This window comes from Paramormyrops kingsleyae, chromosome 7 (assembly GCF_048594095.1).
Source record: "Paramormyrops kingsleyae isolate MSU_618 chromosome 7, PKINGS_0.4, whole genome shotgun sequence".
Lineage (NCBI taxonomy): Eukaryota > Metazoa > Chordata > Actinopteri > Osteoglossiformes > Mormyridae > Paramormyrops > Paramormyrops kingsleyae.
In genome coordinates, this window is record NC_132803.1 from 35205365 (window position 1) to 35233035 (window position 27671).

A 27671-nucleotide genomic window follows, 5' to 3' on the forward strand; every position below is an offset into this window, starting at 1 on the left:
TCATTTGACCATTCTTACTTGCCTCCATCCATCCATCCATTAACTTCCGCTTATCCGAGGTCGGGTCACGGGGGCAGTAGCCTCAGCAGGGAAACCCAGACTTCCCTCTCCCCAGCCACTTCCTCCAGCTCCTCTGGGGGAATCCCGAGGCGTTCCCAGGCCAGCCGAGAGACATAGTCCCTCCAGCGTGTCCTGGGTCTTCCCCGGGGCCTCCTCCCAGTGGGACATGCCCGGAACACCTCACCAGGGAGGCGTCCAGGAGGCATCCTAAGCAGATGCCCGAGCCACCTCATCTGGCTCCTCTCAATGCGGAGGAGCAGCGACTCTACTCTGAGTCTCTCCCGAATGACTGAGCTCCTCACCCTATCTCTAAGGGAGAGCCCAGCCACCCTGCGGAGAAAGCTCATTTCGGCCGCTTGCACTCGCGATCTACTTGCCTATATCTATAAAATATTTAAGGCCAGGATTCATATAATTCAATTATATAAAACAGATTTGAGAGTATAGCCCGGCTAGTTAAGAAAATAATTGACTAAACTGAATTAAGTGTAAATGCTATTACTTGTTAATGTGTTTTTCGGTTTCCAGCATTGAAGTTACTTTATGGTGTTGCAAGTAATCATCAAAGTAAAAAAGGAGTGGTTGAAAAAAAATGCAGCCAAAACCTTCAAATTCCAGAAAGGTGTCCTTTACGTCTGCGTTGATTCAGTCCAATACCATTTATCAAGGGTTATAAAGATATACTATAATTGGGTAACTAGGTTTGTATGAAATTGTAAGCTGTATGAATCAACTTGCATTCCTTCCAGGTTGTTCCCACTCCACACAACCCTCTACTGAATAAGCAGTTGGAAGACGGACAACAGACCATACAGTAATCCTTCAGTACAGCAGAGGTATAAATCAATTCCATGTCAAAGCAGTCATGAGTTATAAGGCTTACATTTGACTTACATTTACTCATTTGACCACAAGGTGTCGCTATGAACAAACGATCCAAAACTGATTTGTCGATGTTGCATTTATCGTACATACAAAAAATTCTCTACAATTCACTTAATTTTGAAGTCGACAATCATAAATGATGTGCATATGAAATTTTGAAGGCTTAATATTGAATTCATATTAATGAGTCGAAGGTTAATTGCGTAAATAGTACTTCATAATAAAACAGTCGTATCCCTACTAATGAGTGCGATATCGATTGTGAATTAATACAGTTCAATAACATTTTACCTAATACTAAACTGGTGAAGGTGAAAAACTCGGTTATCACTATAATCGCGTACACTCTTCTTTTAGTACATAGCTATAGTCCTTCACAATGTAATAATTCTGCGGTGAAGTTCATTCATCCATACTTCCATCCTCCAAGTGCTTAACAGGTACAAGGGGTTAGCTTGGAGCCTACTCCACGATGCCCAGGACAAACGGCAGCATAACCCGAATAAGGTGATTAGTGGAGCAATGCAGTTGAATATATGTTTAACAGGCAGTTTATCGTGCGGCTGTTACACTGCCACAGGGGGTCGCAAAGAGTATGCATAATATGTGACAGTTTATTAATGCACGAAGCAATAACTTACATACACTGAGAAGTTTTGTACTAGTACATTAAATTAACGTTCATCTAAAATGATGCTTGTGATATAGGCCTACGTATTGTACAATTAAACATTTAATACATTGAAGCTATAAATATTTCTGACAAGATTTTTGAACAACTGTAAGGTGCATGGTGCATATCCAAATGTTTAAAATGCGACAATAAGTAAAAGAAAAGAAAATGAATTTATATTTCCTATTGCGTCTTGTTCTCGTGTTTCACTGCTATCGACCTATGTTGGTAACGTGTAAAGTTATTCACAGCCTTTAAAATGAAAGATATCTCTGCGTTACGTGTTACATGTAATTAATTTTAATTCTGCACACTTCGTTTCTCGTATAATAACTGAAATTTAGTTCAATTGTCAAGATATAGACTAGATATAGTCAACATATTTATCATTGTTAGCATTATACATATTCAATGAATGCCTGCTATGAATATTGCCATCCAGAGGACAATGTGCATACCACGGAATGGACGTTATACAAGTACAATGCATTTATCATTCATAATGAATACAATGCCAAACACACGTTACTTATTTTACAACATTTATAAAGCCCAGCTTACAAACCATGACGTAATGCTATTTTCAACATTTTAGAAACACAATGACCACTTGTTGTTACATGACCACCTCGACATATTAATCAGCGGAATCAGGGTTATAATTTTACAGAAACCCTGGCAGTGGTTGATCAAATGAATTAACTGCAACTCTACAACTATCGTTCCGGTGGTTTACGTGACAGCACTCGGAGGAGCGTAAAGCCTCGGTTATGCCGTTGTGCACGTGGACCGTCCCCTTCGTCACCCTTCGCGCGATACTACCTCGGCGCATGCGTACAGCTCGCTCTAGGACATCTGCAATGACGTCAGCCAGCCTCCCAGCCTAAAGCTGCCAACTCCGAGCTGCTCGGAACTTGGCCATAGGCCGGATAGTGTAATAAAGGGAGCTACTTCAACTCAACTTTGCGTATTCCATGCACTGCTTCAATGTATTTTGGTACTGTTTTTGCAGAACATTGGTGCTTATGTGTTTCAGCAAAGCAAGCAAACAAACAAACACATAGACGGGACAATGAAATGTCTTTAAACATTGTCACAAACAAATAAATTATAGAACTTTTTTCTTTTTGGGGTAATTGAGTTGATGGAATAACATTTTCTGCTAAGTCAATTGATTCTGTGAAGCTCCTCAACTCACGTTCTTTTTTCCTTTAAAGGAGGGGAAGTACTGCAGGTTTTTTTTTCGACATGAAAGTTGCAGGCAAGGTTTTAAAGCGAATGGGAAAGACGAATTGAGTGCGGAACTTCAGTGCAGACAAGTTCTATTGTCTGTATCCTCAACAGTAGGTATTGCCTCTGATAATTAAGGTAAATACTGTACCTATCTGTTCGTGCAGTCAGTGAACTAAACGATGCATTTCCCTGGGATGTCTGTAAGATGATTAAGTGTATTATATAGGTAGTGTAAAGGTACTTTACAGAACATCAGTAAACAAACTTGAGGCAGCACGTAATATTATCTTGATTTTGTTACATACGTTACGACCGATTTAATTATGGCGTGAGTTTTATAATTTTTGTGTATGACATCGATATATTTATATTTCTGTGGTGTTTGTAATGTTATGCATTTATGATTAAATAGCGTAAATGTGTTTTTAGAAAAAATGTGTAGAACATGGAAGAAATGTGGACAACATTTATGCAAAATGCACATATATATTTTTAAATCACTGATGTACAGTTATATTTGAAATGAAAGTGAAGGCAGCTTCCCAACTTGTCCTCACCGCAACACTCGTACAGGTCCGGCGAACTCTTGTGCCCGGTTAAAATTTGGTTAAAAGTGTTGCAGTTTTCGTCAGATTTAGAATACAGTTTACACATTGACTTTTTAAGTTTATTACGATTCCTTCCTTTGTATGGTAAAAATGCATACCTGGCACCTTAATATATGTATAACTATTTTGGGTACTCAAGGCGGGGAAATGTTATGTAAAGTTAATATTTGTTTTGGAGTGATTGTCTGAGTTTTGATTTTAAAAAACCCTAGCCCCCATTTCAATGCACATCGTTTTAGCGGAGAGACGCTTGTTTTTATTTGAGCCGCCGGTGTAATGCATTCGAGCTGCTTGCCAACTGTCTGGGTCACACGCGTTTTAGCCAAATAGATTTAGCGGTGCTGTCTGGGGTTGTGCTGCTGGATGTTAACTTTACTAACCCAGACAAAAAAAAGTTCAGCCCTACTACTTGAAGGATATGCATCCCATCAGCACAAGGCAGTCTGCAGAGGTGCTCCAGCAGGGATCTGATGATAGTTCTGGCTCCGTTGTCTTGCCAGGAAATTCCAAGCATGACGTTTTATGAAAAGTTCATTTAAAACGCACCAAACTTACTACATTTTCATTGCAAACATTGCACATCGCGGACAATCTATAGGCCGTATATAGTTCAGAATTTTTTTTTGGAGGGGGGGGGGAGTGTATAACGGATTGCATGTTCTGGATTGTGTTCCAATATATCTGACTATTTTCATGTATGACATCTCAATGATTTTGTTTGTGCAAACAAGTGGTACCCATGCATAACTCAGTTACCGATTGTCCCGATCGTATCTCATCGCTGCTTGTTTAATTAGATGACTGGCTTCAGGAGGACACGCGAATTACTGGACAACTTTACAAGGATTTAAAAACCTTTGCTTGCGGTATGTGAAACGCATGCATTTCTTATTCGAGTTATTGGCAGACGTCCCCGTCTTGGGAGACGCTGTGGTTTGTCATGTACATTAGAAGTGTTGAGAGAAGCCCTGCAAGTTTTGCAGTTTGCTGTAGTAAAACGAGACCAGGTACTTAAAAATTATACTAATATAAAAACGGTATTTGCTGTTGCGTGCAATTAAACATCGATTGAAATACTGTTATAATGGTCATATTAAATGGGCGCATTAGATTGCTGTTCCATGGTGCACACTGATCAATGGTAATGATAAAATCAGAGTAATTAATATTAGATAGCCAATTATAGTATTGTGTTAATAACCAGGTTTCAGAGCAGAAACAAATTTGGTCTTTTGCACTGATACTGTGCCTCCATATTTCTCTTAATTCTCCACGTTTATACGCAGAGGCTGTGGATGTAAGTAAGCTATCGGCTTGCAGAATGGCAGTTTGCTTTTCAGTTCTGGCTTGGCGTCTGCAGCGCAGTAAAATGATCCCTCAATGAAATAATCTGTTAGCGCCAGATGTTGCGTCGCCTCGAGACGCTCGCGGAAATTGCAGCGCGAGCTTCTTCTTTTGCTTCATCAATTTATTTTGACTAGTACTTGAATCTCGGAAAGCTGCCCAGCAACACAGATATCCAAAAACACTGCCTCTTCACCCCGATTTAGGAAGACAATGAGGCATTGAGTACTTTCAGACTGCCCAACAGGATTTGTATCGCCACTGTAGTTTAGCAAAGTAACAATGTTGATCTCTTGATACTCGCTTTATTTTTGTCTAACACACGTTTACTTTATTCTAAAAATGTCTTCTGATCACGTGATTTTTGCAGTCGCGATGTCTGAAGTGATTAATGTTTACTGCCAGGTACACAGATGGATTGTTCAGGATTCACCTTCAGTATAGAGCTGCTGCTCCGGAATTACTTGAAGTGATCCACCAATGGATTCCTGCATCTTGCTTGGATGAGATGAGAGTGGGCGCAGATGCGAGTAGAAACTATAAGCCGCCACTGTCAAAAAAAAATAAAAATAAAACCTGTATCAACAGTTTGAGGGGGAAAAAAGCTATTTAATTCATAGACCATGGACTTGATATGGCAAGATATTGGATTGAGCAGATCTTTATAGCCCAACTGTAACCCCCAACACCAGCTCCATGTTAGATCTTCTCTAAATTATGGAAATTTTGTGGAAGACGCTGACTTGGATATTGAGCCTTGCCATGGCTGCTTCTACATTTCAAAGCTTCAACAAAATGCCACACAGTTCCCAAGGTAGGCTCTTTTCAAGGACACTGACTTTGTATAACTTTTCTTGTTATGGATATACTTTGATCACCCTTGTTATTTCTGATGTTTTTTTTTTTCTTATATTAGTAGTCTGGCCATTTTTAAGATGTGGAATTTTTAGATCGCCTGGATTTTGCCTTATGTTAGAGGCTGAAATAATTACAGTGTTTGCCGACATCATCGCCATCATTGTGAAGGACTGTAATTTGAATGTGGCCAGCAGTGAGACAGGTTCGACACAAACCATGGAAGCGGTTCTCCATCCTTGGGGCTGCGCTCTCAAACTCGGTCTTTAGAGGGCAGTACCTTTGTGGCGTTTTCACTCTGATCCTCTCAGTTATTCCTGATGGCAATTAGTGAAATCAAGCTGCTGAAGGGGTGCCTGCATGCGCAGGGGGAAGTAGCTTTCAGTGGCGCTGGTGTGATAGTTCTGCTTGTTGGGGCGACACCCCAGCCTCTTAATTAAAGAATGAGTTCTAGTGTTCCTTAATTAAGCATGTTTCTCAGTAATACTGTAAACCAGTGTTTCTCAAATCAGTCTTCGGGGACCCTTAGATAGTCCATATTTTTCCTCCCTCAAAAAAATGATAGCAAAAATATGGCAGGGAGCTCGGGTGAAACAAAAACGTGGACCGCTGGGGGTCCTCGAGGAATGGGTGAAGGAACACTGCTGTAAATGACAAAAAAGCAGAACACAGCCTCAACCTCAACAAGGTGCGGCTGTTGACCCTGTGTAACTTATGACTCTTTGGATACTAGTATAATGTGATTACCTCTCATATAAGTCAGTCCTCTTTTTCATGCGTAATATCACTCATTCTTTTGTTCTCCACACATCTTATACTGTGTGTTGATCAGGAAATGTAAACTTTTCAATTTACAAGTGACCACTGCTTGACCACATGAGATCTTAGGGAAACTCTAACTAAATTTCTTCCTTCTGGCATTTGTGCTCCTTATTCAACGTAAATGACTTTTCCCTTTTTTCTTCTCTGGCTGGCTATTTCACCCGCTCCCTCTCTGGCCGGCTTTCTCACCTGCTGCCCCATGGGGGCCGGCGCCGGGGGAACGAAGAGGAGTACCTTTCCTACCTTGAGCATTACCAGCTGGTGGTCCCTGTGCAAGTGAATGAGAACAGCGAGTTTGTAAGCTACACTGTGAGACACTTGGAGTCGGCACGGCAGAGAAGAGGGCTGGAGCCGGTGAGCCCAGAGCTGCCCGAATCGCGGCTGTACTACAGACTCTCAGCCTACGGAAGGCACTTTCATTTGAACCTAACGCTCAATCACTACTTGGTGTCAAAACATTTTACTGTAGAATACTGGGGCAAAGATGGAGCAGAGTGGCGGCATGGATATGTTGATAATTGCCATTATGTTGGATATCTGCAGGATCAGTACAGAACTACGAAGGTGGCATTAAGCAACTGTAATGGCCTGGTGAGTACAGTTTAACTTCTGACAGACCTGTGGGAAGTGCAGCAGAGGCGAGCTGCTGAGGCTGTGTTCATCCGTCCTTTAACGGTATCGCTGCTTCAGCTCCGGTTCTGTCGTGCTGCCTTGGCCGCCCTGGGCCTTGGGGTCGTGTAGAAGGGCGTCAGCACAGCGGGTTAGCGAGGAGAAAAGGCGCCAAGCGATCGGGCGGCTCGTGGAACTGAAAGACGAGAGGCTCTTCCTCGCCAGTGGCACGTGGCTAATTTGCATATGGCTCTCGGCGCTGCCTGACGGCGTCACTGGGGGGCGGTGGGCGGCACACCTGCTGTCCCATTCACTGTGAATGGGGGATCTCCAAGAGAAAGGAATCCCTACTTTTCTTGCATTTACTACTGATTCTGGGCTTAAATGGTTTTAGAATTAAGCAAGGATGCTATTTAACATAGATATGAAGCTTAGATTTTTAGATCTAAGAGTTCCTATAGACCTCAACAACACAATCGTGTCCATGAAAAACACTAACTGGGGGACAAATTCCAGAAATTCTAGGGAGCTAAGTGTCAGTAAAGAAAGTGCTTTTCTGCAAGGATAATGCACTATAGTTGGGGGCTGTTATTTAACTAATGCGAATACTCGGAGGCATAAATCCTCTAGATAGTTATGCTCTGAGACATTCTGACTGGCCAGCTTTGCCACATTTACTGAAGAATTTAACGCACCCATAAAACCGAGTCCTTTTTCTTTGAGTACCCAAAACAGTGAAATGGCCTATTATTGTCCTGCCAACTGCAATAATACAGAAAAACAGAACTTGCTTTACTATTGTTTTCCTGCACCACAAGCTAGCAGTCTGAGAAATGCAGCAGAAATAATAAAAAAAAAGCTTGGAAGTGTATCCAGCTGTATGTATTGTCTTTTAAAATGCAAGACATATCTAAAACAAATGTGCATATTTTGTGCTGTAAATGCATTAAGTGTTTTTATGTGTACTTGTTTAACAATATCAACTGCTTTAAGTGTTTTTATTGTGGGTTTACCAGCTGAAAATATGCCAGCATTTTTTCATAAACAAATACTAACTTTTATTGCTAACTGAGTATCAGGGCACAGAGTTGTGTATTTTGGTCTCTGTCCCAGTAACTATGCTATTTGTTCACTTATAATTGACTGTTTTAGCTTTAATGATTAAATTGCTTTGCATCGTGGGATGTTTTTGCAATCGACTTTAGCTTTAATAGTTTTGAATTATGATGCGGCATTTTTAATATTAGCTCGGAATTGACCCGTGTTTGTGTGTGGTCAGAATCTTTTACAAGCAAAAGCCGCTTTTTGAATTACAGAAGCTGCCGCTGTAACAAACAGTTATCAGTTAATTGTTATGAACAGTTTGGAACAGAACCAAACAAAATGGCCTCTGTACTGCGATGAACTGCGCGTCATGTGACCTCAGACAAATGTGATGAATGTAGCTGCAGTATTCTGTGACTAGGATGAAAATACTGGTCTAATGGATAACAGTTTTGCCCATCCAAGGTCTTACACATACATAGAACTTACTTAATTGTGCTGGAACGTAATGCCATTTTATTAGCTAACAAACGCAATGATAAATTAGTGTTATACATTAGTGCTGCACATGCAGCCCAGGTATTAGATACATTCATCAGTTACCATCCCTTTGGGTGGTGGGTCATATTCAGTTCTTTGTCTCTGCGAAGACCTTGGATGGAATTGCAAATACATGAAAATGTTGCTCTGATGCTCCATAACCCCTCTCTCAATGTTTTTCTTTTCCAACAAGCATGGTGTTATCACAACAGAGGAAGAGCAATATTTAATTGAGCCACTAATGAATATATCCTCCAAAAATTCCATTAATTTTAACCTCCGAAAAGGACAACTGCATGTTATTTATAAGAAGTCTTCCATCCCTCGGCCACAAGACCTCAGCGACGAACTCAGTTGTGGTGTTTCAGGTTGGTGGATTACCGTCCTGGCCATCTGGTCAACTGACGTCAAGGAACCACTACACGTAGAAGATGAGGAAATATTGGTTTCTGGCACATCTAGAGAGTGGAAATAGCTACAGCTTTCATGTCAGAGTCACACTCACGTCGCCATACTGGATCTTATGCATTTGCAATTTTAGCATTTTAGCACACTTGCCAGCACTTTTTCTCATTTTTGCCGTATTAGAAAATGAGTGATTTTGAGATTTTTAGAAGCACAAGGGAAAAATGAACAAGGCTTCTAGTGTGACCTGTAGTGGGGAAAACCCCAGGAGGACAGAGGTGGAGATTAACCTGGATGTCCTAGTGTGGATGATAGTTTGATCGTAACCTGCGACGTGTGGCAACTGGTTTCCCTTTTTTTTTGCGCAACAAGTCGCATGCAGATGCAGGATTTCACCGGAGTACCCCTACTCCTCTGGGCTTTCCTAGGAGAGGAAGATTAGAAGCAAAATATCATACCCTATCCTTTGGTTTTTTTGAAAGGTGCAGTTACAGTGACCTGCTTTACAAACAAAATCTAGTAAATGTGATTAAAGGTGGATAGACAGTTAAAAAACTGAACTATACAGCCTGTGTGCTTACACATATAACTCAGGGGTAGATAGCTAGAGTTTGGACCATGGTAATGCAGACTGACACTGTTTAGAATAGATCACACTTAATGTGATTGTAATGGTAATTAAATTGGCTTGATTGAATCACAGCATAGTTCCCCCCATACAGACCTCACAAGAAGCGGGGCCCCCTGTTGGCCTAGGGACCCGCAATCTGCCCCTCCACCCCCCCTGCCGATTAACAGCAGCGCGGGTGGTGTCCACCGGCAGAAGCGGTCCATCAGCTCAGAGCGTTTCGTCGAGACCCTCGTGGTGGCCGACAAGATGATGGTTGGGTACCATGGCCGCAAGGACATCGAGCACTACATCCTCTCGGTGATGAACATTGTAAGTTTGATCCCAGTTTTCACCAGGATGCGTTGACGTCATGACTGATAACTGGTGTCATTTTCAGATCTCAGTCTTGTAACAGAACCGATTATACGGTCCCAAAATTCCACGTGTATCAAACCCCACTTTTAACTTTGATGGTTTTTTGTGTTGATTTAAGATTTTATAGTTTTGTTTGTAACAGTTTATGTCTGAAGTGAGACTGAAAGAGTACTTGCACTGATTTTGGGAGGAATCACATAGGAAGCAAAGTGTCTAGCAATGTAAAATGCAGTAGCCGAAGCTGCTTCTAGATCGTCACGTGGAGGCCAGTCTGCCATGAGCGTGTCGTGCTGCCCACGCGGCGACACCATTTGTCTGACTTTGTGTGTTTTTTTCTTTTCTGGAGGTCAGGTTGCCAAACTTTACCGTGATGCCAGCCTAGGAAACGTTGTGAACATTGTTGTGACTCGACTCATCGTCCTGACGGAGGACCAGGTGAGGCCGTCCTTTGTTGTGCCCGATGGCTTTTCATCGATGATGTACTTACTTTCATTTCTGCGAGTGTTGAAAGTCGTCCCCATGCTCTCGTGTGTAGCAGAGCAGTTATTATATTTCTGATAACTATAATTATGTGTGTAGACAAGTGCAATTTCCTATAAGAACATAAGAACATAAGAACTATACAAACGAGAGGAGGCCATTCGGCCCATCGAGCTCGCTTGGGGAGAACTTAACTAATAGCTGAAAAATGTAATGTAAATGTTTCCAGGCGTGTCCGATTGCATTTCAGCTGTGATGAGTAGCACTGACTTCACAAGCACTTTTTGCTTTTTTATGCGGAAATTCATATTCAGGTTCAAATTACTCTGTTTATCCCCAAGAGGAAATGTTTGTGTTGCAGTAGCCATTTATGTAAATGATAGAGACACATAGACGTGAAGTTGGCATAAGGGTAGACACCAAATTACAAAAATATATATGTACAAAAATGCAAAAACTCCATCACTGGATTAAAAAAAATAACATTACTGCGAAGATATACATTTAGTGTGCAAAATAAATGTAGATGTGCATTGTGTATTGTGTATTGTGCATTGTGTATTGCCTTAGTGGAGGAAATTCCTCTTCCGGCACAGAGAGAAGTTGTTGGGATCTCTTTGGAGGTCAAAAAAAGCTTCGGTTTGATCTCCCTCATTCCAGACCATGTTTTTAACGAGCAAAACTTGTATCCAGCCAAAAAAAAATTTGAAATAATCGCAGCACACCTGCATGTATAAAGTGGCTTGCAGGCCGACATAGACATTGTTGACGTAACTGTCGGTCTCGCCGTCTGGGCCGCCCGGATCCTCGTACCGGCTGTGGGTCACGTGAACTCATGTGCCGTCTGGCTTGGAAAGCTCACAAAAACAATGGCCGACCGTTTGCTCGAAGAGTTTAAGAGGGTGGGGGGGGGTGCAGGGAGCCTATTTTAAGCAGTGAGAGGCTGGCCGTACGAGGCCAGGGGACTGTTTTATTCGATTGGCGAGGACGCTGCCGTATGGCTACCGCCCTGAAAGATCAAATGAACTCAAATAGAGATGTGCTCCGACACTGTCCCTGAGGGAAGTTTAGCTTTAAGATCTTTTTTTCCCTTTTCTTTAATGGAAGAAACAGAGATTGGATTCTAGTACCTGTTTTTTTTTTTTGTGTGTTTCAGGGATCATGTCATTTTTTCACAGGACGGAAGCCAACTGAGCTTTCCATTGCGGGGACCTTCTCTTTAAAGTGGAACGTAGTGCGAACTGACTGTTATCTATAGGGCAATGTTAACCACTCGCCATAGCAGAGGTTGCTGAAGTGAAAGGCAGTTTGCTGAAAGCAGATATTTGTATACAGTCGTCCCTCGTTTATCGCGGTTAATCCGTTCCAGACTCTACCGCGTTAAATGAATTTCCGCGAAGCAGGATTATTTATTTCTTTATTATTCGGCTGCACCTGGCGTTGTTGAATTTGCGGGGGTGCTCGAATACATAGGTTTACAGTCCATACGTACAGTAATTTTAATTTTAATTGTAATACAGAGGTGTATAATTGACCCAGACAACCAAGCGCGCTGTATCATTTTCACTGTCTATCAACTTTTTAATGAATAAATGTATTTGAAAAAACCGCGATAGAGTGAAGCCGCGAAAGTCGAAGCGCGAAATGGCGAGGGACGACTGTATATCAAACAGACATAATAGACGTGTTTAGTGTAGGTAGTGCTTCCAGGTTTTTCCCAGAGCATTGGTTGGAAGTTCTGGGCATTTTGAAAACTTTGCGTTTAATGTGAATCAGAGTGCAACTTCTGTGGGGGAATTAAAGGCCTTTAGGAGCTTAGTTTTGTCTGAAATATGTGTAGATTAAGGGGATCCTTGTACAGATTGAATAATTCATGTACTTTAATTAGCAGTTCTGTTTGCTGGTTGCAGCTCTAGCTATAAACAACTGTATATGCTGGTTACAGGACTGTAAATATTTTATTTGGTTGGCATGAGTTAAACGAAGTGAAGTATGGTGGCTCATTAGGTAGCACCCTGCCTTACGCCTCCAGGGTTGGCGGTTCACGTATGGGCTCTACTTATTAAGTGAGCCATTTGCATGTTCTTCCCATGTCATCTGGGGTTCCTACTCCAATACAAAAACAGGCATTTTGTTCATTTGGTATTGCGGAATTTCCTGTTCTGTGAGTATGTGTCTTGTGATGAACTGGCACCCCTTGTGTATAATAGCCGGTTGGAAGATGGGTGAGATGAATGGATGAGATTTGAGTATGACAACAGATGCTAGTTGCTTTGTGATGGGTGTTTTTCAATGTAAAGTTCAGGTGATGCTGATCATGGAGGAGCCTCATTTCGACTGAGCCTGGGTTCTGTGTTGTAGCCCAACCTGGAGATCAACCATCACGCGGACAAGTCCCTGGACAGTTTTTGCAAGTGGCAGAAGTCTATCCTGTCACATCAGGGAGATGGGAACAGCATTCCAGAGAACGGGATTGCTCATCACGACAATGCGGTTCTCATCACCAGGTAGGTGTTGGAAGCGTGGGACTTCATGTCTTATTTGATGCATGGTCACGTTCTTGAGATGTCCTGCAGAAGGGCCATGGTATTGTTTGTGGTTATTTTACTTTGGGTTTAAATATAGGTTGTTTTTTCTGTGGTATTCTCCTGTTGGATCACTAAATTTGGATTTTTTGTTTCAACGTTGGTGGATCTGGTGGGCACATGAAGTACTATCTTCATGAAGTTTAGCTTTTTTGTTGCATTTGCTAGAGTGTGGTGTCAATAGGTCTCAAATCATCTTCCATATGCATGCATTTATGACTTATGAAGTAGGCAAGCATGATCTGCTTGATATACTCAGATGAGCCAAAATATTATGACCACTCCCACGTGTCGTGAATAACACATGTCAAGGTCTTGGACATTTTTGATGGTAATCCAACATTCATTGGCCCAGGCAACCATTTTCCATTGAGCTATGGTCCAGTTCTAATGCTTTTGTGCCCATTGTAGGTACTTTTGCCAGTGAACAGGAATCAACACGAGTACTCTTAATTGGCCTGCGTTTAAAAAACCCCATACACAGCAGGGCTCAATGCACAGTGTGTGCCACACTGGATAGCCTTCATTCATATCCCACTAACCCTAACCCTAGCCCATCACCCTGTCGGTGGGTCGTGGTTTTTCCCTCCTCAGATCACTCTCAGTAGAATACCATGGATGACCATGAATGCTCCACAAACCTGGCCGTGTCAGAGATGCTCTGACTCATTCATCTGGCCATCATGATTTGGGCCTTGTCAAAGTCATTCAGATCATTTCCCCGACCCGTCTCTTCTACATTGAACATGTGATCTTTAAGTACCAAATGTTAGCTTACCATCTAATTTATCCCAGAACCTAGCACACACCATGTATACTGTATATAAGATAGTGAACATTATTCTTTTCATATGGGAGTGGTCATAATGTTTTGACCCATCAGAGTATATGTCCTTTTTAGCTGGTAACCAGTAAGAAAAACACTGTTATTTCAGTACCTGAAATGCTGCATCATAATTGAAATGGCTTAGCTGCTTTGAAAGAAACTCACAAGTATAAGCATTTTCCTAGATGAGACATGTCTCAAGGATGGATGTCTTATAAAATGGCCTTGACCTAGACTTTGCTTTTTACTTGCTGAATACAAAACTATATCTGTTTTTTGATTTCGCCTTGGAAGGTACTTTAATCTTGTTAGCATTTAATGAGCAGATCCATCGGGATAATGAATATAAACAATGTCTGGATTCAGCATTCTGGAAACTTTAAAAGTGTGTCGTTAGTACCATTGAAGCATCATCAAAGTATATGACATTGATTCCCCTATAGTTTTAAAATGTTAAATGACATTAAATGGTCTTTGACAGCTAGCCAAGCTAAAGAGACCAAGTCTTAAATCTGGAATCTTAAGTGACCAACATCTGAATATGTAAGATAAAATTATGAAGTTGGCATTGTGCTTTTTCTAACCATTACTAAGAGAATTCACATTTCAACTTGGAAGACTAGTGTATCTACACATGTGTGACTGTATGACATAACGTCAGATGTCGCTGAGTTTTCTCGTTAAAGTGGTTGGGGTGATACGCTCTGTCAGTTTCATGATGACTCCTGCGTTTCAGTGTGACCTCAACATGCTGAGGTCGTGTCGGCATCTGATTCCAGTCACTGTGTCATGATAGAACATCTAACCTCTGTTTTTACTGAGCTTGGATTGCTGTGTGCTGAAGCCTGCCACTTGCGTGTTTGAACAAAAGGGTCCACGTATTGGAACTGACAGAGCAGAATGGTCCGGTTGAGTTTCCATAATATTCTGTGTCAAGTGGCGGATGGTGAATTCTGTATAAGCTTCTGTAATTCGTCCCAATCTGGTTTTCTTTACACTTGTTTAGTGGGTTTCTACGCCGTGGCCAACAGTGATGGTGTGTGGAGTAGTTGGATTCAATTCCGGAGAGAAACACAATGCTTAAAGGCTGATGCCAGCGTTCTCTTCGGCTCTACATGAAATATTGCTTCAAAATAGGTGGAGCGAAGCCAACATAAGTCCTGTAGTAAACAACTAGCCGTTGTGTTCTTAATTACCAGTTGGTTTGTGCTCTGGCAAAAACATGTGTCTGTACTGCTCTGTATAAGTTTTCAAGGAGACTTGAGTCAGGCTAGAGAGTCGTCAAGTTCCATTGTAGCCACAGATAGAAAGATAGATACAAAGACAGAGAGAAAGAAACATAGATGGACAGATAGATGGATGCTTTATTAATCCTGAAGGAAACTGCAGGTTTACAGTAGAACCACAACACACATTGAAAATACATTTCAATACTAATAAATAGTAACAGTGCAAAGAATTACATTCCAAGTATTGCTGGAATTCTAAAATAATGGCTCAGAAATAAGTAGTATGGATGAGACAGCCTTGAATTTGCACAGCGAGAAGAAATATTAACCTGTTTACTCAGATGGCAGAAGCTTGTGATACATCGGGCCTGGGGTAAGACAGGTTCAGAAGTTAATCTTTAGAACCTTCTTGTTCAGCAGTTGAGGTCATCCAGGTCCTTTGATGTTGCTGGAGTCCAAACTAGAGCAGATCAGTAAAACTGTGACGTTGTTAACACCCAGAGAGTAGAACCGCATGGACAGCGGTGTTCTCACAGGCAACATCCAACGCAGGTAAGGCCTGAAGCCGGTTCTAGGCAGCACAGAGCATAAGGCAGGGGAACAGCATGCACAAGATGGCAGTCCACAGCAGGACACAAACACCCTCATGGTCACATGGTCATGCAATCACACACCACAGGCAATTAAGTGGCTTGAAGGAAACCCAAATGAAATGTTAAGAATAGGCAAACCCCACACACACCTAGAGCAGGGGTGGAATTCGAACCCTCAATGCTGGAGGTTCAACTGAAGTATTTTTGTTGAAAATTGTTCATATTTTGTTAAAAGGCTGCACATAAAAAACACTGGGTTCTGTAAAACAGGGGTGGTCATTATATTTTTTCAGTATAACATCCACTTCATAAAGCAAAGGAGTAACCAACTGTTTCTTGAAGTAGATAGATTTTCCAACACGAGCACCAGCGATGAGCACCCTTGCTACATTTTAGGTGAATTTGTTTACATAGCTAATGTTCTTACATTGGATGACTAAGCTGCATGGAAGTATTTCTTGGATTAGCAGTATCTGTAGCTGGATGCTTTGTGGGAATAGTTTGACTTAAGCACTCTGATTACAGGATGTAAAGAGCTGGTGGGTCTTTGACCACCAAACTACCTGGTCCCAAGAGCTCCAGGTCATTCTGTCTACTTTTTGGACTGCAGGAGGACCCCATATAGAAGAACATGCAAAATCCAAACTCACAGAGCAGGAGCAAACTGCAAAGCCCCAAGCCTGAAACTGAAATAACTAGATAAAAATAACTAGATCTTGGACGAAGAGCCCAGTAAGATATCAGACTCTGTGTCTCACTTCTGGACCTCAGCCAGGTTCCTGAATGTAATTTTCTCTGTCCTTGGTTTTTTTTTTCTAAGTTAAAAGCCTGGAGATGATTTGATTACCCATTTTTAGGGGATATAGATGATGCATTTTGAAAGCACACAAACCCTCAGTATCTCTCCACTGATTGATTGATTACATATAAAGCGAGCAGCAGAAAGGTCTCCATAAGTCAGGGCTGGGAGCTGCTCATATTTTATGTTCTTCAAAGCCTTTTCTTTCCTTCTCTCTATTTGCATCTACTTATGTTACCATGTGCAGTAGGCTGACCTCGCACCTGATATGGATTGGGCATATCACTGTAATATTCTTTATAGACCATTAGACTGCTTTGGAACTGATGGGGATTAAATGGACAAAACCTAAAAGCTGTACAAATGCATCCATCTATTTTCCATAACTGCTTACCCAGCACAGGGTCACACTGAGCCTGGATCCCATCCCAGGAAGTGCGGGGTGCAGGGCACATACGGTCTACAGCGATATAGCGAAACCAGTCCACCGAAAACATTATGTCTCTGGGAGGAAACCAGAGTATCTGGACGAAGCCCACACAAACATTCGAACCCCCAACCCTGGAGTGCTGCTTCACTTATAGAAATATTTATGGCAACCTATTCTGCGACAATAAATTATTTTTCCACAGGTAGAAAAAGCAATAATAATAATACCAATAACAAAGATCAGTTTTGGTTTCTTAATAGGACCTATAATGCAAAACACAGACTGGTTCAGCTCCTCCATTAACCTGGGTCACTGTCAGGGGGCCCTATTTTTCTTCAAAGGGATGTCAAAAATCCTGTTTTGGGCTGAGAAGATAGCAAAGCTTCCAGGCACCTGCTGATAGAGAGCTTTTGACAGCCGCAGAATGCCTTCACGACATGGGGAATAACCATGCGTGTTGTCAAGATAGTGGGGCACTCCCGGCGGCTGCTGGCTTCCTGTCCAGCCCCTTCAGGGCACCTCCGCTGGCCTGGGGCATTCCGAACCCCCTCCGGCATCTAACAAAAGCCTCTCAGAGCCAGAAATAAGGTTACCTTGAGCAGGCGCCCAATCCTGATATTAATGATGTCTCAGTGCCGGTGACGCACGTAAGCGCCCTGCATCGTCTCACGGCGCGGTGCACGCTGACACAAGTGTCGATCTGGTCTTTCCTCTGCCGACCCAGAGCGCTGCTCTTTTATGTGGGACGGTTCTCTTGTGGGCTATGAATCTTCATTCCTCTTTCCCCCCTCTTCGCTTTCTCTCTCTCCAAGTCCATCTCTTTTTTCTTAAATGCAGTTGAGCGACGGGTCCAAGTATTAAAAAAATAAAAATTTTAAATCTGGCTGTCCTGTGAAAAAATCCGAGTCTCGGAATGCGCTGCGTAATGCTTCAATTCATGAACTTTTTTTTACCCCCTTTCCTAGCTGAAGAAGTAACGTGAATGAGAGAGAGCGTAAAAATGCAGATGGGACACAGCTCTCCAAAGGCGCTCGTTTATGCCGGCTCGTTGAGGTCCACGATTAAAAATACATTACAGTTCTCCGGCGAGGACCACGCGGCTCCTCAGACATATTCCTGGTGGATCTGCTTCCAATCCGCCTTTATGGGTGAATAAAAATTAAAACTGAGCTTGGCATACGATTCTACCACGTACGGTCACTGTAAATCCCTACGGGGGAGTTTTGATTAATCACCCTGTGCTCCATGCCCCGGCCTTTAGCTCCGTAAAGTGAATCGGGCCTCATGTTGGCAGGTTGCGCCAGATAGACTTATTAAAGTGAGGCACCTGTAGCAGTATCTGCTAGCGAGCATTGGCTAACGCCATCTCGACTCTGCTGGCTAGCCTCGGCTAACACTGCCCCAACTCTGCTGGCTAGCCATGGCTAGCACCTCCCCAGCTCTGCTCGCTAGCCTTGGGTAGTGCACCACCTTGGCTCTCTGCCGACTAGCCTTGGCTAACACGCCACCCCGATCTGCCGGCTAGGCTTGGCATAAGCATCGCCTCGGCCCTGCCGACTAGCCTTGGCTAGCACCTCCACAGCTCTGCTGGCTAGCCTAGCCTCGACTCTGGCACACAGTCAGATCTCTTCCTGAGTTTCCCTCCTGATTTTATCCCTGTCTCTAGGCCAGTTCTACAGAAACTGGTATGTAGTTTTTTTCCCTCCCTTTTCTCTCAAGAGCTCCTCTTCCATTCTCTTGACGTGTTCAAATTACTTTTGTATTGTCTGGGGAATGAACCATCAGGCAGTTCATTGTTTGCCATTTACATGACAAACTTGTAGCAGTACCAGGATACAGCAGCACACGGTTTCATTTCACTTTAATAATTTGAAAGCTTCTTAGTGATGTTATATGTTCTTACAGAGACGTCTCTTCTCCTTCTTGTAGGTACGATATCTGCACGTATAAGAACAAACCGTGTGGAACGCTGGGTGAGTGACCTCAGATTCTTTAACTTATGTTTAACTTGTATTTATTTATCAGTTGATCAGTTTTATTTGTCACATAAACCATTATACTCAGTGTAATGTGCAGTGAAATGTTTGGCTGCCAAGCTTCAAGACTGAAACAGGAAACAAACCATTAAACTTTAAACAATAATCATAAATATCCATAAATAGTGTGCAATTTACAATGAAGTGACATTTAATGAGTGTTTATGTGCTTGGATTGGAATACAAAACCATACTGAACGTATCAGTTACATCCTGAAGACCGGAGCACACTCGTTGGAGCTTTTTGATGATGAAACTCAGAAAGAGGCTTGTGATTTTTTTTCCATATTTTAAATGTCCACCACTTAGATTCCCAGTGCAAACTGATAAGGAGTGAGTCTGGATGAGGTGAATGTGTCAGATTCTCAGGAGCTCGGCCTGTCAGGCTCTCTGTTTTAGGCGCATCTCCCTGGTCGATACGGGAGCCTTGGGTGACGGTGGTGAAGCGAATGGAATTCTCCTGTAAGCTCTGAGATCTGCTCGGGCCGCAGGCCACTGCTGGCTGCCCCCACTTAGCGTGTCTTTCTCCGGTTACGGCTGATATTTATCCACCTGCAGAAAACAGCTCACAGCTGATGCCTTCCTGTACTAGTGGGGGGTTGGGGGCTCTTTCAGCCTCCTTTTGGGGCAGCAGGGCCTCACCTGGCACTGCTAGGGCCCAGACATGCCAGTTCCCCACCCCCTGCCTCAGAAACCCCAGGCTTTGGGGGGGTGGGGGGGGGGGGTATTCACACGTTCGGGTGGGGGGGGGGAGAATGCAAGAAGGTGAGAGAAGGAAAGATATGGGCTGCAGGCCACATCCAGGTCTCTGCTCATCTTGGGAGAGGTGCTCCAGGCCATGGTATATATCTTAGAGGCAATATGGTGGCTGCAAGGCGGCTGGATTGACAGACTGACCGCATTCGTCACATTCCCCAGGCCACTGTAATTGCCCCGGCATCTGCTCTTCTTCCTCCCCCGTCCACGCCTCCTGGCCCCTCCCCACCTTAACCCCACATACTGGGCGGGATCACCCTCCCGGTGTCAGCACTTCGGCCTTTTGGGGTCAGGGGGTAATCGGAGAAAAAACCAAGTACCCCCATGACCCCTGTGATAAAAACAACAACGATTCTGACCCTTAAGGGTTAGTTGGGGGTGGGAGTGGGGTGGGGGGGGGGGGGTCTGCCGCCTTTTTTCCAGGTGGCCTGGCTTCCCCGGTGCTGGGGCCCCGTCGACGAGCCTGCTCTTGTTCTCCTGACAGAGCAGAGCCCCCTGCTGGTGTGAAGTTGCTCGCGCCAGCTTCCTGAAGTAGCCCTGCTAAGCCTTGCTCTGTGCGGGTTTGCTGTCTCTTTTTATTGCCAATGTCTGTGTATCATGCTAAGGCTCACCACGGCACTTGTTAGCGTCTTCAGCTCATAAATGGATTTGCGTAAGATGCAACCACACTGCCATTTCCCCACCAAGAGCCCGCTCTGAGTTCACGGTACCACCAGAGTCACACATCACCCCGAAAACATGCTCTCGCATTGTTTGCCGGCTTTTAAAAAACTTGTGAAGTCGCTGTTTTCCATCATCGCCCACTTTTAAATGGGCGATATTGCATCTGCCCTACACATAAATCGCAGTTGTTCGCAGGAAGATGGATCGCTTTGATTTGGGGCCAGCAGGGAACGTCGGGGAACATCACAGCGCGCTGCATTCCTCAGTTAGCGAATAGCCGTAGCGGGAACCCCACCCAGTTACCTGTAGGTCAAGCCTGTGAGAACGGATCTCCATTCCACGGTTGCCATGACAAGGTTTGGAGAAACATGACTGGAGACACCTGGATTTTTTGGAGAGCCTCTCCTTTTCCAGGGTTCAACACCTTAAAGCATCCCCACCCCCCCTCTCGTCCTCCCTTACATACCTGCCCCCCCCTAGCCTCCTTCCCCCCCAGCCCACTTCCTCAGAACAGCCTGTTGTGAGATCTTCAGCACTGGTCTCCTGCTTATCTGTTTATGGTCCTTGTCTGGTGCTCCAATGTCTAATCAGGACCAGTCTGTCTATCAAGCAGGCAGACCCCACAGAACTGTAGCTACTTGCCTGTCATCCATGTGCTGTCTGCAGAAGCAGCTGAAATATTTACTCCAGTTTACCTGAATACTTAAAACACCCAATGTGGCTTTTTAACGCAGGGCAGAAAACGCCTCTTCTAACAACGGTGTGGTTGGTTGCTTGAAGTCTGTTGTGCATGGTGGGTTGCCTGTTTTGGGAAGGGTGGAATATAAAAGTAAAGTAAATGGTAACAGCTTACCCCAGAAACGGCCTGAGTCCTTCCAGCGAGCTTATAATGGTACTAATGATTTTTCTTCTGGAAACATTTTTTAAACAATGAAAACTAAATTCAGGTGTTTCTTTAAACAGCCAAACATGCATATGTATGCGTGCGTGTGTGTATATATGTATGTTAATTTTTAATTTTTTTTTTTTATGAGAAAATGTTTACTTAAATTCTCAGACCTGGCTCACATTACTAGGTGGTCCCTGGTTACCGGACATAAAATTATAAATCTAACCCCTTGTCTAGACATTTTCCAGCCCCATCTGTAGTTCAAAAAAATATTAATGTCTAGCCGGCAATGTAAAACTCCCCCTGGTGTTTTTGCCAGCACCTCCACCAGTACTGTGGGGGTTTATGGGTGAGACTTCAGCTTGGTGGTATTGGGGGGGGGTGGGGGGGGGTACACCTCAGCCTCATCCGCCACGTTCCTGTTCACTCAGGCTTGGCGTCAGTGGCTGGAATGTGTGAGCCGGAGAGGAGCTGCAGCATCAATGAGGACATTGGCCTGGGCTCCGCGTTCACCATCGCCCACGAGATCGGGCACAAGTGAGTCGCCGGGGCGACTGTAACCTGGGAGACAAGTCCACTCACACATAGAATATGTAGAAGAATACAGTTAATTTATTGACGTTAGTGTTATCCATGCATATTCTAGCTACTTATCCCGTACAAAGTGGCAATGAGCCTGCAGACGATGCCCCCAGAAACTGGCCGGGCACAGCCTGGTCAGAGTGACATTAACATCATTTTCTAGTTAATCTAGCACGTCAGGAATATATGTATATATTTTTTACTTTGTCTATACTAATAAGTTATGTTTAAGTGGTCTTATTTCAAAACTATTCATAGAAGCTTCTGGACAATAGCATGTAAATGCTCTCTGTTTAGCTACTTGAAAACAGACCAAAACAACTGTTGAGTTCACCAAGTTGGCAACTTCCCTTTTTTAAAATGTATTTTTATCATAAAGGCGACTTCATTATACTTGGTGCCTACTTCTGTTGCTGGGCAGTTATAAAAATACTCCTGGCTCTTTAGAGGAGCTCAAAAAAGAGTAATAATAATAATAATAGTCAATCAAAGTTTTGGCTCCCTTTATTTATTGTAGAGTGAAATGTCATAAATGTGAACCTTAGAAAAACACAGAGGAACAGTGTCATGCGGATGGGTTTGTTATATACATTAAAACTGATTTGTGCCTTTGGAATTTATGGAAAAGTAAGCTTCAAGTGCTGGCTATTGTGGGTTCATTTTCTACCATGATATTCTGACAGAAGGAAGAAGAGATACAGATGGAATTGTTCTTTCTGCTTTTTCGGGCATTGGAAGTGTTCCTTTCACTCAAGGTTCTCTGTGGGCCTGACACACGGACAAGATGGCTACTGTATCGATGGGGCTCCTAGAGCTCTTTCTCCTCTTCTGAAGTCCTGATTTACAGAGAAGCCGGGCCTCATTCGCACACATCTGTCACTTCTGATGTGTTCCGTCTCAACCCGTAATTAGTGAATGACAGGCAGGGCTTCAGGATGGTGATTAGAACTTTCTCGTTCTCCCTGGAGATCCAGACAGCTTCTCACCTTTGACCCTTTCCCCCTCAGCACAGCTGTTTCACAACCAAAAAAAAACAGCCCCCTCCTCCCTTTTACAATCCAAGCATGTGAGATATGCTCCTCCACCAAGGGTAACTCCATGTCCCGGTGAGCCGGAGTTGCCTGAGCTTGTAGAGAGTGGACGTGACGGGCCTGGAACTCTACTGCCGTTTGCTCGGTCCTTAAAGCCTGTGGAGACTCAGGGGCCCTTGGCCTTGTTCCCCCTTCCCCTCCCTCCCCCTTCAGCTTTGGCATGAACCACGATGGGATCGGGAACTCATGCGGGACCAAAGGCCATGAGACCGCCAAGCTGATGGCCGCACACATCACGGCCAATACCAACCCTTTCTCCTGGTCGGCCTGCAGCAAGGATTACATAACCAGCTTCCTGGAGTAAGTGGAATTCCGGGACAGACATGCTAGATTTTCAATGTTGCCTCTGTATCCATTCATCTGCCGATCAAGCTATTTTTTTGTCTGTTTTTTACAAGCTGCTTATCCAATCAGGACTCGTGCATAATCTGTGGAACCAATGGGCAAACGGCGGGGTCCATCCTGATGGGAAGCCCTGCCTGTCACTATTCCTGTCTCTCACTTCACATTAAATAGCTTGGGAAAGAAATGGAAACAGTAAATTACAGAATTGTGTCATACGTGCCATAACATAAGAATGTGATATTTTTCAGTCTAAAGTTAGGCATGAGGAGCAGTCCGGCACTGCACGTTGAAAATACCTGGCCATATTTTATGTCAGCTCATGTCCAGGAAAGATACTTTTCACATTTGTGCAGAAAAAAATAGGAAACGTTTTCATACTGTCAGCTTGACTGAGAGCCCTGCTGTTTTAGTGGGTTGTCTGCTATAATTAGACTATTATTGTTATTATACAAGTACAAAGGAGTTATCTAGTGAATTGCAGTTTTCATCGGCATGCCTGCAGGTCAACGCGTTGATATTTTCACGTAGTAGCCTTTTCCTTGGTCTCCATGTCCTATGAAATACTCAGTGCTGCACCTGACGTATGTTTTTTTTTTTATGTGATATTCAGTTAAATATTATTTAGATGTTTGGCCAACAGTTATCTGCCTGCTGAAGACCGGTATCATGAGAAATTACCTTGGTAACGAATTACTGCATGTTTCTTGGGCATTTACTGAGTTGAGATATAAACAAGCTGTTGCGGAAATTAAAGTCATGGTAGTAATTGCTGCTAGCGCGCAGCTTTCACTCCCCATGTCTGGCGTCCTTTAAGATGCTCAGTGAGTTCCAGTTGCCCCAACATCATGCCACAGCCACCTCGCTGAGCTTAACTCCTGTCCCAGATTGGCATGGATTATTGTGTTACACTCCCTGTAACATCCCAAAACAATCAAGAAACTGACATAGCAATCATATTGTCTGAATCTTTATAGATGTCCCTTCAGATCATATAGATCACTGAGTGATTCTTGAAGTTGAACAATCGTATTATTGGTGGAAGGTGACCATGCTCAGTGTCACCCCTGGTTTGAAGGTGTCGTTGTTGTTTTATACCAAAAATATTGAACTTGAATGTTCAGTTCACTAAATCCATTAGAAAGAAAACATAAGAACATAAGAACATAAGAAATTTACAAACGAGAGGAGGCCATTCGGCCCATCAAGCTCGTTTGGGGAGAACTTAGCTAATAGCTCAGAGTTGTTAAAATCTTATCTAGCTCTGATTTAAAGGAACCCATGGTTTTAGCTTCCACTACAATAGCAGGAAGACTATTCCATACTCTGACTACACGCTGTGTAAAGAAGTGCTTCCTCAAATTTGTTTTAAAATGTTCTCCCGCTAATTTCCACTTATGGCCACGAGTTCTAGTATTTAGACTAATATTGAAATAGTCATTTGGCTGAACGGCATCCAGACCCGTTAGAATCTTATAGACCTGAATCATATCCCCCCTTAGTCTCCTTTGCTCAAGGCTGAACAGATTCAGTTCCGCTAACCTCTCCTCGTAAGACATTCCTCTAAGACCAGGAATCATTCTCGTAGCTCTTCGTTGCACCTTTTCTAAGGCAGCAATGTCCTTCTTGAGGTATGGTGACCAAACCTGCACACAGTATTCTAGGTGGGGTCTTACCAAGGAATTATATAAGTGTAACATCACCTCCCTTGACTTAAACTCCACACATCTAGAGATATAACCCAACATTCTGTTCGCCTTTTTTATTGCTTCCCCACATTGGCGAGAGTGGGACATGGAAGCATCAACATACATACCGAGATCTTTCTCGTAATCAGCTACCTTTATTTCAGTGGAACCCATAAAATATCTGTACTGTATATTTCTGCTCCCTGCATGGATTACCTTACATTTATCTGTGTTAAATTTCATCTGCCAAGTATCAGCCCATTCGCTAATTAAATCCAGATCCCGTTGGAGCCTCTCTGCTGCTAGATTAGTATCTGCTACCCCGCCCACCTTAGTGTCGTCTGCAAATTTAACCAGTTTACTGTATGTATTCGTGTCAATATCATTAATGTAAATTAGGAACAATAGTGGTCCTAAAATTGAACCCTGCGGTACCCCACTATAAACGGAGGCCCACTGTGACATAGTGCCTCTAATAACTACTCGCTGCTTCCTATCAGTTAGCCAGTTTTTGATCCAAGCTGCCACAGTTCCTAAAATTCCTGCAGCTTTAAGCTTTAACAAGAGCCGTTTGTGGGGGACAACATCAAAGGCTTTCTGGAAATCTAAGTAAATCACATCATAGGCCTTTTTGTGATCAATTTCACTTGTAGCTTCCTCAAAGAACTCAAGCAGATTCGTTAAGCAGGATCTACCTCTCCTAAATCCATGTTGGCTATCCTTTATAATGTTATTTGCATCTAGGTAATCTACCATTTTCACTTGAATTATAGCTTCCATTATTTTTCCAGTAATGCTAGTTAAACTGATTGGCCTATAGTTTGCCGGATTACTTCTATCCCCTTTTTTGAATATGGGTGTTATATTAGCATGCTTCCAATCTGATGGTACCACACCCGCAGATAACGATTTCTGGAATATTAAAGTCAAAGGTTGGCTAATAATATCCCTCATCTCTTTCAAGACTAAAGGTAAGATGCCATCAGGCCCCTGTGATTTATTTATTTTGAGTTTAGCTAGGCTTAGTATCACATCAACCTCAGTTATACATATATTGGTCATAGACGATGCTGTATTCGTATTAATTGGTGGTAAGTTACTTGTGTTCTCTATTGTGAACACCCTTGAAAAATAATCATTAAACTCATTTACCATATCAATTTCGTTATCAATTATAAGGCCCTTACTATCCTGTAAATTAGTGATTTCAGCTTTTAGTGCTCTCTTGGAGTTAAAATATTGGAAGAAACCTTTACTGTCATGCTTAGCCTCCAATGCAATTTTTCTTTCTACATCCCTCTTTGATAGCCTAATGTCATTTTTTAACTCTGCCTGTAGACTTAGATACTCCTGCTTGATTTTGAAATCATTAGTTATTTTCCAGTTGTGGAACAGAGCCCTTTTCCTCCTGACTTTATTCTTAATTTCCTTAGTAAACCACCTTGGTTGTCGTTTCCTAGATTTAGTTTTGCTGGAAACAGGTATGAAGTCCTCTTGCACTTGCAACAATGTGCTTTTGAAAAATTCCCATGCCTCTTCTACTGTTTTGCTATTTAACTCTGTCCAGTTTACAGTTTCTAATTTCCGTCTCATACCATTAAAGTTAGCCTTCCTAACATTGTATACTTTTAATTTAGACTTTGCTCTTTGGACACTAAAATTAACCTCGAATTTAACCATGTTATGATCACTACCGTACAATGGGTCTAAAACCTCTAATTTTCCAATCCTATCCTGGTTATTACAAAAAACGAGATCAAGAAGGGCTTCTCCCCTGGTAGGAGTATTAACAAACTGAGTAAAAAAACAATCCTGTACTAATTCCACCATCTCAAGTTCATTTACAGAAGAGCCAGAGACTGTGTCCCACTGTATCCCAGGTAAATTAAAATCACCCATAACCACCACATCATTTTTATTACTCATAATCCTGATATCATCATATAATATTCTGCTTTCCTCTACAGCTACATTAGGTGCCCTATAACAAACCCCGACAATTAGGCCATTTGAATCTTTAGCATCAAGTTTGATCCATACAGCTTCTGAATTTTTATTTTTATCAGTGAGATCCCTTGCCTGCAAGTTTTCTTTTACGTATACTGCAACACCACCTCCCTTCTTGCCTATCCGGTCTCTACGGAACAACGTATAACCATCCATATTATATTCATCACCATCATTGTCACTCATCCATGTTTCAGTTATTCCTATAATGTCATAATTGTCTGAAGAAATTAAAGCCTCTAAGTCATTAATTTTGTTTCTAATACTCCTAGCATTCAAATACAGACCACTAATGGTAGGCCTTTTACAGTGTCTACTTTTAATTTTTATTTGGGCTTTCCGTCTCTCCCCACATAAATTCTTAACTGACCTCCCTGCCCCCCCAGTCCCTAGTTTAAACATTCCTCAACTATTCTGCACATACGCCTCCCCAATACACTGGTTCCCCTATGGTTCAGATGCAACCCGTCCGGCTTGAACAGGTCCCACCTGTTCCAGAAGGTCTTCCAGTGCCCCATAAACCTGAACCCCTCTTTCCTACACCACCATTTTAGCCACGCATTTAATCCCCTTATCTCAGCTAATTTTGCCTGACTTGCACGTGGCACGGGA

General features: G+C 42.9%; 1 protein-coding gene across 8 annotated transcripts in view; it reads left to right on the top strand.

The window, feature by feature from the left end:
• Window positions 1-2496: 2496 nt before the first annotated feature.
• Window positions 2497-27671, top strand: part of adamts6 (ADAM metallopeptidase with thrombospondin type 1 motif, 6) — a 66032-nt gene continuing 40857 nt past the window's right edge. For 2 of the 8 annotated variants that reach the window (XM_023797235.2, XM_023797269.2), the window contains exons 1-11: window positions 2497-2986; window positions 4257-4325; window positions 5209-5617; window positions 6707-7071; window positions 8867-9041; window positions 9801-10018; window positions 10415-10498; window positions 12905-13050; window positions 18935-18978; window positions 21781-21886; window positions 23176-23322. In XM_023797235.2, coding sequence (XP_023653003.1) covers window positions 5521-5617; window positions 6707-7071; window positions 8867-9041; window positions 9801-10018; window positions 10415-10498; window positions 12905-13050; window positions 18935-18978; window positions 21781-21886; window positions 23176-23322 — 1382 coding nt within the window. In that variant the 5' untranslated portion in view covers window positions 2497-2986; window positions 4257-4325; window positions 5209-5520. Of the gene's footprint in view, window positions 2987-4256; window positions 4326-5208; window positions 5618-6706; window positions 7072-8866; window positions 9042-9800; window positions 10019-10414; window positions 10499-12904; window positions 13051-18934; window positions 18979-21780; window positions 21887-23175; window positions 23323-27671 lie in introns of those variants that run through there. The other 6 variants (XM_023797279.2, XM_023797251.2, XM_023797243.2 and 3 more) reach the window with 6 other exon arrangements.